General features: G+C 41.2%; 1 protein-coding gene across 9 annotated transcripts in view; it reads right to left on the bottom strand.

Moving 5' to 3' along the window:
* The window catches only part of impdh1b (IMP (inosine 5'-monophosphate) dehydrogenase 1b), a 24,024-nt gene that overhangs the window by 7,061 nt on the left and 3,709 nt on the right, over positions 1–13,254 (bottom strand). For 3 of the 9 annotated variants that reach the window (XM_037981304.1, XM_025004963.2, XM_037981302.1), the window contains 3 exons: positions 3,967–4,065; positions 3,723–3,803; positions 982–1,030 (listed from right to left, as the gene is read on the bottom strand). In XM_037981304.1, the coding sequence (XP_037837232.1) occupies positions 982–1,030; positions 3,723–3,803; positions 3,967–4,064 (228 nt within the window). In that variant the 5' untranslated portion in view covers position 4,065. Of the gene's footprint in view, positions 1–981; positions 1,031–3,722; positions 3,804–3,966; positions 4,066–6,449; positions 6,616–9,509; positions 9,778–13,254 lie in introns of those variants that run through there. The other 6 variants (XM_025004961.2, XM_017411592.3, XM_025004964.2 and 3 more) reach the window with 6 other exon arrangements.

Raw genomic sequence — 13,254 nt, 5'->3', positions numbered from 1 at the left:
CAACAGAAGAGTCGATGCAGTTCCTGTAAGTCAGACTTCTGCGCCTGTCCGCAGGTATTTTGGCCCACTCCTTGTGAGCAAACTGCTCCAGCTGTCTCAGGTTTGACGGCTTCCTTCTCCAAACTGCATGTTTCCACTGCGTCCAAGATTTAAATGCGGGGTTAGAAAGCCACTTCAGAACAGTTCTGTTCCGAGCCACTCTTAGGTGTTCTGGGTCATTATCCTGTTGGATGACCCATGATTTCTGTTTGTTTTATAGACACCAGGCAGCACATTTCACTCCAGAATGCTTTGAGATTTTAAATTATACCCTGCACAGACTCCTGACACCCTGTCATATTTAAGTTATTTGGTTATTTCTTTAACCAAATAAATGTAAACAAATTTCCCTGCATTGCCTACTGGAATGCAGCCTTTTTAACTCTGAAAAAATAAAAAAAAACAGAGCGAGATTAGAGATCAATTAAGCTAAAACCTCTCAGAGACGGGCGAGCAGAGGAGAGGGATTTCATGGAAAAAGCTCGGAGATTAACTCATTTACCGCCAGAGACGGATGAGCAATCGGCCAGACGTGAACGTAAACACAAGGGTGCCGGAGCAGCCAGCGGGCGACCACGTTGAGCAAAAAATAGCAGGGCAGTGAAAAAACCAAAATAAATTTGAGATGACGCAGGAGAGAAATGGAAAACGTTTTGACAAAACACGCTATTATAAAACGGAGGTGAGGTTTAGTGCAATGGCAATTAAAAAAAAGGTTTTACTGTGATAAAGCTGACAGTTTCAACTGTTCCAAAAATAGTCTGTTTGCTGACTGTGTTATGAAGCACATAAGTCATGAGGAGGAGAAAAAACCTGAAGACTGCCTTGTATTAAAAGTGTCTACACTAACTGCTCTTGAAGGCTCTCGCTTTAATGCTCCTAAATATGATCGTAACTCGTGTGTGTGTGTGTGTGTGTGTGTGTGTGTGTGTACACACTCACCACTTCATCCGAGGTAAAGTCAATGAAGCCAGGTAAAATCAGGAAGTCACTGAAAGATAAAATGCAAAACAAATGATCAAGACTGAGTCGCTATCCCTGAGGTCTAAAAATAATAACCATGACCACACTCAGTTTTAACGTTTCTGGATCTACAGATTATGTGCAAACAACCGCAGAATCATCAAGTGAGCCGTCTCTCCTCTTTTTGAGTGACTCAAATAAAACGGGAATGAACTAAAAAGGCCGAAACACTTCTACAAACAACATAATGTGAATGAAAGATTGAGATTTTGAGACATTTTCAGGCCAAAATTGGTAACATTTCTTCCAAGGGCCTAGCTTATTACCACCTTCAATTGCCAAATTATCATGTGTCTTATTGTGTTTCCTGGAAAATAAAGTGACTGAGCACAGATGGTAAGCACAGCTGGTTACTGCCTGTAACTGCTAAAAAGCTGCAGGTGACTTCCTTCAGCCAGTAGAAACATGTCAGATAGAATTAGATAAAAATAAGTTAAGGAAAACTAGCTACACAGAGGAGTTTACTTTTTTTCCCACTCTCCTGGCAGATTCTGTATGTATTTAGTGGTTTTAGCAGATGTGTGTGTGTGTGTGTGTGTGTGAGAACAGACACAGAACTAAGGGAAGCTTTATATTTCTGATGGGGGGGAAAGTTGGATGAAACTACGCAGTAAATCTAAAAATCAGAAGAAAGTCAGCGCTATCGGTGGACAGGAAGCGTAAACAAAACTGGAAGATCTGGAAATGGTGTACTACCCACGTTTAGTCTGCTTCAGACATGGGTGGGGACAGGGGAAAAAAAACTAAGAATAGATGCAGTGAGAGAGAAATTGCAAAGGAGAGAGGTCGCACCCACAAACGGAAAGCAAGGATCCACATCTGCTAGCATTTAGCTGCATCACACAGGCTGAGGTGACTCGAAGTCAGCAGCTTCCCAGCGGCCTTGTTATGGTTTTTATTTGAATGGTAAATGTAGGCAAATGCACGATGCTAGATTGGAGTGTTTAAATCAAACCAAAAACCACAACAGGTCCTCATGCTCTGCTTCTTGTCAACATGAAAGGTGTTGACAGAATGATATCTGATATTTAGTAAAAGGCGAGCATCTGAGCTTCAGACAGATGTTGTACCAAGAAGAACATCAGTGACCTGCACACAGCTGCAGAGGATGGAAGAGGGACTTGTCGTGTGGTCCTAGTGCCTGACCTGTTTTGTTTAAACTGTTTAAAGTGACCATATAAAATCAAGAAACGGGGTTCTTTGGGTCTGCGAGACAGTTATCAACTCAGTGAGAAGTTTTGTGATGTTTTAATTTTGCTCTGTATCTTGTTACCTTCATACTACCAACCGATGAGCTTCATTTAGGGTGAAAAAATCTGATTCTAGTCAAAGAATTTCAAGATGATTTGATATCTAAAGTATGATCAGAGTGCTTTAGTTTGAAATTTGATTGGAATTTTTTTGCCGCTCAATGGTTGAACTTCCTGCTCAGCACATCAGCTCTGTGGAGTTTAATGTGGCCTCCATGAAAATGAATCAACCAGTTACATCAGCTACTGAAACTAGACAAAAGCCAGCAAGAAGAATTAAAGATAAAGACGTCAGGTCTTTTTACTTAAACTCAACTCAAATTCTGAAGATTTGTGTGCTATTACCGTGAGTTTTTAAAGGGCATCTAAATTTTAAAAGGGTTGTTTTGAAATTGCATACTGAAGTTCAAGTTCACAAAAGAACAGGAAGTTTCTATTTTCACAGAGCTGCTTCTGTTTTCCTGTATCAGTGCATCACCTATGACCTTTACTATACAGAGAGAAAAACAGCAATGAAGATTTTTACATCATTTCAGGAAGAAAAATAACAAATCAGATGTGTGTTGGGGGGGTGGGGGGTGTTAATACTACAATTTAACAAATTTTGTGTCTGGTTCATTTGTCTTTGTAAAAATTAAAAAAAAAAAAAACAACTTCATTCCTTTTATCTCAGGCTCTTAAATAAGTCACATGACCTTTCCCACAGATATGCATTTCATTATAATCCATGCAGAAACATTTAAATAACAGTGACGTTCTCTTCTCAAATAGCCACTGAAACAGAGGAGAAAAAAAATGATGGTTAAAGCCAAGATTTTAACAATTTTTTTGCTGGTATCTAATGGATCTTCAGGGAGCGCTGAGAAGGCATCTAAAACACTGATCGCCAACGAGCCGTGATTGACGGAAGGGGTCGCTACGCCCTCCGGCTAATGCGTTCAAAGGCACTGAAATATTTAAGTAAGTGTCTAATAAGAGTGAAAGCAAAGAAAAGAAGAGGCCACTTCTGTGCCAAATCACAGGTCTCGAACTGCGAGATGCAGATAAACCTTTTTAGTCACAATTCCTGATTAGTTGACACACGAGGTACGTGCCATCAGGATGATGAGAGGAAAGTGGGAAAACAGGTGAGGAAATCTGTGATATAATTAGAACCTTCAGAGCAAAAACCCAGTGTGAGAAGTGACATGAGGTGTTAGTCGTGCATTCTGTGTTTACAGGACAAATTCACTGATTAACTGAAATTAATTGAAATTATTGTTAAACATTTCAGTCCGAAACAACACGCTTGGCATCAAAAGAAATTGTCTGGAAGGACAGAAATTTGCTTCCCCCTTTTTTTTTTTTTCAAGTCGCTATCTGGAGAGACAGAGGATCTTTTAACAGTTTGAAGAGGACTGGTTTACTCACTTGTAAGTCAACCCATCTCCTTTAGAGCAAAGCTCTTCAGCCGTATGACCATCCGAGACAACACACTGTTGGTCAGATCTGCTGGTTCAAAACGCGTTGGCCATTACAAAGCACCGGTGCACACACTTCAACCCAGCGTTACGCACGAGCGAAGCTTTAACAGCCAGGAAACCTTTGACACGGTTGCTTTACTCTGCAGAGATGTTCGGGAAAACAGATCAGATTGTGACGCAGGGAAACTTACTTGTACGTGAGGCCGTCCCCGATTGAGAAGAGCTGCTGCGCTGAGAGTCCATCATCGGGGACGTAGCCTGTCCCACCACTGATTAGGTAGTCTGCCATGCTGCCGGACGACAAGAAAGAGAGGCTACTTTAGCTGGATGAGCTACGGCCTGTATTACGAAGGAGGGTTAGTATAAGGAGGTAACTTCTGGTTCAGGTTGGTATTTTTTTTTGTTATCATCATCATGGTAGCTTCACCTGTTCTGGAACAAGTCGGGTTTCAAGATAAGCAATCGACACATTTAAAAAGCACCACCACTCAACCAATCAATGGCCTAAAAAAATAAAATGGATGCGTGAACAGTGAGCGTGTCCTCACTCCTGTCTGACTTCCACCTAGATGCAGCTTCATGAGACGTTTCAGTAAAACAGACTTTTGTTTTTTAGTACCGCACACCACCGAAGGCACTAACATGCTTGACTGTGTCTGTATGTGTGTGTTTGTCCACGCACATACACACACGCACAACATGTGTATCACAAAAACAAATAAAAGCCCCTCCCGAATACATTGAAACCGCTTTGTAGTACCGGCCTCAGATCCACACCTGACCAAAAGGTGTTTACAAGCAGACAGTGTTATGATGCTCTGTAGGAGCTCCAGACATCCGCCCTGCAGACGGTGCTGCTGACCTTCTCACAGAAAGACATAACCATGGCAACGTCAACATTTCCTGCCTGGCTCGGGTCAGTGCTTCTGCATGTTAGGGGGAAAATGCATCCCTTCCCTCTATAAATAACCCCATTAACTAAAAAGAAAGCTTGCTGCTCACATTAAAGAAAATTTCCAGCTAGATACATTTTTTTTGTTTGTTTTTTTAAATGAAAAAAACATGATAAGAAAATGGACATAAACACTTCTTTTGTGCTGATGGAAAAATAGTAATTTTGCTTGTTTATAGCACCAAAATAAACCAGTTGTTTCCAAAATTCAAATGAATGAATCATGAAATGAAAAGCAAAACACAGCCGGTTGACCTACTAACACATAAACGCACCACTCACTGCAGCAAACAGTACAAGCTATTATTTAAAGCCCCGTTATTTGTAGATAAAGTTTCAAAACGTGTGGCTTTAAAACGCTGCAAGGAAAATAACAAACATAAACAGCAATATCTCAACTCGCGCTTTACTGGTCTGCTGACCCAGATTAGATTATCGGCTATTAGCAAACATTACCTGCAGGCACTGCGAAGGCGTAGATAACGGAAACATGGCACTTTCGACATGTCTATGTTGTTTCAGGGAAGGTGCCTGAACGTCTCATCTATCTGTGTTGCATTATCCATTACAGCTTTTAGCATCCATTTAATTTATTAAGCACCTGTCAGGTTTGGGAAACAAGACAACCCACAGCATCCTTTTCTTATCCTCTTATGTAATGATAAGTTATATTTAGCTATTATTAGAATTAAGGGAACGATACAGATCAAAACGGGAGATAAGGGAACTGCAAATGTTCATTCGTTTAAGCAAGTAGTTGTGTTTTTTGTTTGTTTTTTGGCGTTTATGCTACTCCGAATTGAAGATGAGGTAAATATACATCTTTTTAACATGTGTCATAATGCTCAAGACGACATGTTAAATCTCTGGGAGAAAAACGAGCCAATTTCAGACGAATTTTGAAGCAAGTTCGGTGATCGAATTAGAGGCGTGGACCACGTGCATAAAACACAAGCTAAATGAAACATTTAACCACGACTTCTTGTTAAACCGTGCAACACATCAATGCTACTTTAAAAGTTAAATAAAACAATGTTAATATTCCATTTCGGCGAAACAATGCACAAAATACACATCAACTTAGTCGCCACAGCTGGGTTAGCAATGCATGCTCAATCATTGGAATATTAGCCTGGAGTAATAATGTCTATTGATTAATCTCCACCAGCTGGCAGTAAGGCTTATAGTTAATTTTGCGCAATCTAAATAAGTGATAAATTAACACCAAAGTTAGCAAATATCCCGTGTAAATCGTGGGACTGCGTTTAAACATTTACACGAGCTTTCTTTCTTCACAGCTTGATGCGTGATGAAGCTAGTGTAACAAACAAGACTTGACGAGATACAAAACTATTAAACTTGTGTGTGCACACGTTAATGATAACAATAATGACGAACTTGTGGTGGACCACATGACTCGCAGACATGTGGGAGCAACCGTTAGCATTTAGCATTAGCAGCTTTGTTATTTGGGCTTCCTTTACGTTAAAAAAAACAGGCTCGTGAGGCGTTCAAGTACCCGTTTTACAAATTTCGCACGAAAGCGTTTGAAACTCCGCAACTTCCTCCGAAAAGTGAAGTACAGCATCTTTCTCTTTCACTCCCAGCTTAAGCCTTAAAGAACCTCCTCAGAGAGCTGATGCCCACGTTGACAAAAAAAAATAAGGAAGCAACTTTACAGCTTTACAAAAACAAAACGAGACGAATCGCATCCATCGTTACCTTTAGAGGGGGAGGGAAACGGATGAGTTCACCAGTGGTGGTTCGCGGGTCCAAGATGAGGAGGGTGGGGGGGAAAGTGCAGTAAGGTGATTGAGAAGTGCCTGCTGGTCGCCGTCTGCAGACGGTGTTGGTGTTTTTGTTCAGGCAGCGGCGTCACATCCCCTCTCCTCCCCGTCGAGGAGACGAGTTAACCCCCTGCATCCTGCTGCCAACTCAGCGTTCATCTCCAACACCAGGAAGGGCTTCACGGGGACTTTTTGACTTTGTCAGCTTTTTATTTATCGTACCATAATCAACAACGATAATTCAGGTGTTGGTGCTGACTTCTGAAGCAACTAAAGCGAATATAGTTTCAGATTGCCCCCCCATAATAATACATTAGGCCACCACAGATAATCAACCTATTGCTCAGTCAGTTTTACAAACATTGAGCTACAATTTGGTGTGGTAGTAGCTGAGAGTCATCCCTAACACACACCTAAAAACATAATATTTTGCTTGAAACTTTTGCATTAACTGTTGGTGCCTGTTAACAACATATCTCACAAACCACTGATTAAACTCCCAGGAAGGAATCACTGGAAGCACATCTACAACTCCTTAACATTTCCCAATTCAAGATGGCCACCACAGCTAATTGACCTTACTAAACACAAATATGACTGACTCAGCCAGTTTTGCAGCTATTAAGCTAAAACTTTGGTGTAGTAGCAGCTGAGAGTCATTCCCAACATGCACTCCGAGCTCTACACGCCACGCCACATCTTTGCCGATAACTATTAGCGTCAACAACATTTGTTAGCGAAATATCCTAAGAACCACTGAACAGATTTTAGTGAAACTCTCAGAAAACTTTCACAACTCAGAAAACATTTCGAGGCAACTCAATTCAAGATGGCTGCTACAGCTAATCGACCTCAAACAGCAAAGAAATGGCTGTAACTTCGTGAATTTCAAAAATATTGTGCTAAAATTTGACTAGTAGCTAGTAGCTGAGAGTGATCCTCAACGCATACTTTAAGTGCTACCAAATCACGCAAGCTTTCACAATTTCGCACGAGATCGCATGTAACGTGATTTACAAAGGTTTGACCAAAACGGCTATAACTCTGTCCCATTCTCCTCATGAAACAATCTCAGTTTCAAACTCTGTGCATTCCTTCAAGATGATGTAAAACCAGACAAACCAGAATGAATTAGATCTGATAATTCATACTTGGCGGTTTGGCCTAACCTCATGAGTGAGGAAGTCATGTGGCTTAACAAACACAAACAAGTCCATTGATTGATAATCAGAGGTGCCGTGCTTCAGTCGATTTAATTTTTCTAAGTGAGAGCGTCTTTTCGAAGCGAGGAGACGCTGTCTGAATTTAGGTCACATGTGAAATGATTCTAACTGGATTAGAAGCACAGAGAGGTCAGCACCGGCCACGTTTCATCCAGCCTGAAGTCTGAATGTGTAAGAAGTTGTATGTTGCCCCTACTTTCCTCTGTTCTTGGGTTTTCAAATCAAAGGTACGCTCACTAGTTTATTTTACTTTCACATTGTTATTCTAATAAAAGAGCAGAAGTTGGGCGTTAATAAGAGGTAGTAAGAGCAAAAAGATCAAGTTTTTTTTCCAAAATAAAAGAAAGAAGTTAGATTTAGAGTCATAGTAATACATGTTATTGTTTCAAACAATACCAAGGTGACTCGGGGGGGATCTGTTACTCACTTTGTGTCTGATAAATGTGGGTCATTACAGATATGGGTCAGTGATTCCTTCATGCACTGTTGCTATTCTGAGCACTCCATTCTGCCTTTGTTTATCCTTCCCCGCGCCGTGCCGCTCACTACATCGCACCACGTGCACAGAGGGTTAAAAATAACACCTGCCAGCTCCAGCTAACGACAGGAATATTGTGTTGGCTTTACACGCACAGTCTTTACGCTGGCCCAAAGTGAGGCGCAGCAGCCGATGCAAACGACATGTAAACGGATCCGGTGCCTGGTCGTAGTTACATAAACTGACCTGACAACGTGGAGTTGATTGGGTGGATACGGATTCAACATTCATTTTACTGCTTTTCAGAGTCTTCAGACATTTATTTTATTTTTTTTTCAACTAACCAGTTCCACACGCTTAATGCTATTTTAACCGTTCATGTGTCAAACCGTTCAGCTCACTCAGGAGATAGATTCTATGACATGTGATTTTTGTAACTCTTACACTTTTTAAAAATATTTAACTTTATTTATCAATATTTTTCAAACAGACATACACTGAGATGTAGTCAGTTCCTTCAAAAAAGTTCTTCTCTTTGAAACCTGCTTTAGCAAACTAGCTTTATTTTTTTCTTTTCTTATGCAACTTTTAGTTTTTAATTAGCCTTTACCTACTTGTAGCTTTTAGCTAGTCTTTGCTACTTTTAGCTTCTAACTAGCCTTTAGCTGCCTTTGGGTTTTTGTCAGCCTTTTCTTACTTATAGCTACCATTCTGCTACTTTTAGCATTTTAACTAGCATTTTGCTTCTCTTAGCTTATAGCTACCATTCCGCTACTTTCAGCTCTTTGCTACTTTTATGTTTTATCTAGCCTTTTGATACTTCCAGCTTTTAGTTAGCATTTTGCTACCCTTTTGTTACTGACCTTTTGCTGCTTTTAGTGAGCATTTAGCTCTTTTAATCTTTTAATTAGCCTTTTTCTGCTTTCAGCTAGTGTTTTGCTACTTTTAGCTCTTACGTAGCAATTGCACTTCATTTAATTTTCAGATATTGTTTTGCTCCTTTCAGCCTTTAGCTACTGTTTAGCTAGTGTTCTGCTTCTTTCAGCTTTAAAAACTCAGCTTCAGCTTCTTTAACAAACTCCATCAGTTTCTCTGGCTTGCAGCTGCGACCTGATAAAGGGCCGGTCGGTTAAAGCCCAACAGTCAGAGAACTAGATCATATTTATGTCTTTGACTCCGAGAAGAACTTGTCATTCTAAATCTTTTAGACTTATATTTTCCTTATCCCGGACAGGAACTCAGACTGACCAAATACGGACATCTTTTCAGCGCAGCCAAAGTTTTACATACTCACTTTTCGGAGCAAAAGCCTGCTTGGATCCTTGTGGCGGTGTATCTCTGGGCTGCAGTTTCATGTCTATGAACGTGTAAGACGTTTCTTAAGCAATGCTCCCCTTCCCTGGAGGAGACATTTGACGGCCGAGTGTCCCCTACTACCCTGCGATAGTCCACCTGCAGGTCCTCCTTTCCTCCGTCCCCGAAGTGCTCGTATCCGAACCCTTCCATCGTCTGCCCAAGGTCACGGTCTGATTCCAGAAGGGGGCCTCTGCCTTGTTGTGCAACCAGTTTAGAGTGAATTTACAAAATAGGAAAAGATATCCAACAGCTGAAGGTTATGTTTGAGAGGGGGGAAAAAAAGCTGAGGCTGAACTCCTGACAGCCATGATCCAAGTTCAGCAAAACAAAGTGTTCAAAATTTGCAAAACAGATGGCTTCCCTTTATTTGTGTTTAAATAGTGATATTAAAAATCTCAGCATGTGATCGGTTTACTCTGCTGCTCTTTTCCAAACTACATATGGATCTGAAAAAAACTCCAAAAAAAAGAGGAACGTGAGTCAGGCTGCTTCCATCTGGATCCACCTGTCTGAAGAAAGCCACCTCTAGGCGTGTCAGCAGAGGGCGTCACCTAGGAGACTCTCCCACTGAGGGTGTCGCCGTGGTAATGATGCCCGCAGCCGAGCGCTCTTGTTGTTGTGCCCATGTCTCGGAAATCTTTCTCTAACTTCTGCTTGGGATGAAGCAGCCATTGCCCTGAGCGTGAGCTGAATGGAGCGAGCTAAGTGCTCCACGAAGCCCTCTTTATGTCCCGCTCCCTGTCTCCGCACGGGTTAATCCCGCTCTCTGTCAGCGGCACCACGTCATTTTCACAAAGAGGATTTCAGCATTAGAATGAGCAGCAGACGACAGAACAGCCTCTGCTTCTCCGGAGGACGATAAGGTTTCCGATATGTTTGTGTTTGTCTGTTAGCAAAATATCTCATGAACCACTGGTCCAGTTTCAACGGAGCTCGCAGAAACTAATCATTGGATGTACATCCACAACTGATTAGCTGTACATCTACAACTGATTAGCTGTTAGGGTCAGCCTGTTAAGATGGCCGCCACAGCCAAACAACATTCAAAAACACAAAAGTGGCTATAACTCAGTCATTTTTACAGATATCAAGCTAAAATTGTGTGTGTTAGTAGCCGAGATTTACCACGAATAGATATGTGGAGCACTAAAAGGTTGTGCAAACTTTTTTTTGTTTGTTTTGCCATTAACTATTTGAGGTAAGCTCTCTCTCTCTGTTGGCAAAATATCTCAGGAACCAGTGAATAGTATTTACTTGAACTTTCATGAAATAAACATTGGATGCACATCGACAACTGATAAACTTTTGGAGTCCAATTCAAGATGCCCGCCGCAGCTAGGACACATTAGCAGACATGAGCATAGGTGTGATCATAGCTGAGAGTCACTGGCATGTCAGGTTGTAAGATAATTGCACTTAAACATTGTATGAGCATTCTTTTTCTTAAAATAAAGAAATATAGTCATGGCCAGAGGTCAGGCAGTTGTTTTTTCGTATGTTTTTGACACCACAGAGAGGATTGCTTTAAAGTGTGTTAAGCAACTTCTCTAAACAGCTGCAAAAGTGTTCAGTTCTCAAAAAACGATATCCCACATGGCTGCACATCTGTTCACCACCGTACGATACAATACAGTATGATATGATGCGATACAATATACTTTTCTACAAAATAGATAGGAATGGATTCAGCTTATTTTAGAGGAGAGAGACCAGTGTTGGAAAGTGTGAATGGTATTTGTTCAGAATCACCTTTATTGACCAGGTTTGTGTGCACAAACAAGGAATTTTGTTTGGTTTCAAGTGCTCACAGCATACAGACGTCAGATATAGTTTAAACCCTTAGAGGAAAGCTAGAAGGAACGGTATGTACATGTAAGTGTAAGTGTGGCTGACTGCTCAGTCTGTAAGGTGTTTATCGTGTCCATCAGAGACACAGCCTGGGGGACGAAACTGTCTCTGTGGTGACTGGTTTTTCCTGACCCTCGCCCTGTAAAAGTCCTGGAGTGAGGGAAGGTCAGTCTCAGACCTAATTGTTCATTACGGCCTGGATCTGTCCTGTTTCGTGGCTGAGCACAAAACGGACTGAGTAATGGTCGTGTAGAAGACGACCGGCAGCTCCTGTGGTAGGTTGTACTTGTTGAGTTGCCGCAGGAAGTACGGTCTCTGCTGGGCCTTCTTCTGAACAGTGACTATGCGTGAGGACCGTCTCAGGTCCTGAGAGATGGTGGTTCCTAGGAACTGGAGGTGATCCACGGTAAATACAGTGTTGCTGAGGGTGGTGAGTGGAGGCAGTGTGTGTGTGTGTGTGTGTGTGTGTGTGTGTGTGGGGGGGGGGGCTTCTCTTTAAGTCCACCGTCAACTTCACATTTTTTATACAGCACATTTGTTGTTTTAAATAAGCTTTCTCTCCCCCTCAGCTACTATTAGTCATCTCAAAAGGATCACCTGCAGGTGACTGACTGACTGAGTCAGCTGGGGAGACGTTAAAATGAAAAATCCTCGAGGCTCCAGCTTACTCCCCACTCACAGCTCGCCTCAGTAACAGGAACCCCTCGCCCACAAACTCCCGCGAAGCACACAGAGTCTGCTGTAGAAACCTCGTTTCACCCGCTCTGTGACCCTTTAAGGGTCAGTGTCACATGCAGGATAACGCCACACGTGCACGTCCCCCTTCGTTCACTTATCGTAATGGACGTCATGTGCGCAGCCAGCACGGACAACCACAAACTAGTTGAGACAAATCAGAGTCATACGCTTGAACAAACGACTATCTATTCTCTTCAGTGTGTAAAATGTGTGTGAGTGACCGCCGAAGACACGGTCTCAGATGACATGAACGGATTTCAGATCTGGCAACGTGAATAGAGGACGAGCCTCCTAAAAAGCAACAATAAATCTGTCTATATCATCGTTTGGCACAGAACCATCAAAATGTTGCATCGTTTTGTGGTAATTTTGACTTTCGTTTTAATTTCCTGAGAGTTGTTTTCCTCTAATCACTGGAAATTCCCTGCAGAGATTTTATATATCAACAGGAAACACAACCTTCTGCACCTTGTTGGACTCCTGATCTGGTTTATCAGATAAAGTTTAAGTAATCTAAAAGCAAATCTGCATGGAAAGGACACAGCAGAAATAAGAAATACAGTAAAATATTCTACAGGTGCATAATTAAGTCTAAACATATTATTTTATTATGTATTTACTGAACTTTTACTATGTAAATTGCTGAGAATCAAGCTCACTTCAAGCAGCTTCTAATTAATCTCTAATTGTCAAGTGCTGCCATCTAGTGGATGTTTTATTTTACTGCACTGAGCAACAAAATTTCCCGATTCAAAGATTTTTATTTCATTTTATTATTTTTTTATTTACAAAGGTTCAACCACATCCTTTTATTAAAGTCTGTTTGAGAATCTGTAAAATATGAATTTATGTGTTTTGCAGTCTGTGATTGTTATTATGTTGTACATATTTCACTAGTAACAGTCAAATTACTCAGATTTGGAATCCAGTTATATCAGTTTGTGTTTTTGTAAACCTTTAGTTGTGAAATTTTGGTTTAATAACAGGAAAAAATGTCTGATTTACAGCCATTTTTGTGCTGACTTTGATTAGCTGTGGTGGCCATCTTGAATTGGGTTGACTTCAGGAGTTAATCAGTTTCAGCTGTACTTCCAAAG

Source organism: Kryptolebias marmoratus, linkage group LG18 (assembly GCF_001649575.2).
Source record: "Kryptolebias marmoratus isolate JLee-2015 linkage group LG18, ASM164957v2, whole genome shotgun sequence".
Taxonomy (NCBI): Eukaryota; Metazoa; Chordata; class Actinopteri; order Cyprinodontiformes; family Rivulidae; genus Kryptolebias; species Kryptolebias marmoratus.
This window is presented reverse-complemented; position numbering and strand designations above follow the sequence as displayed.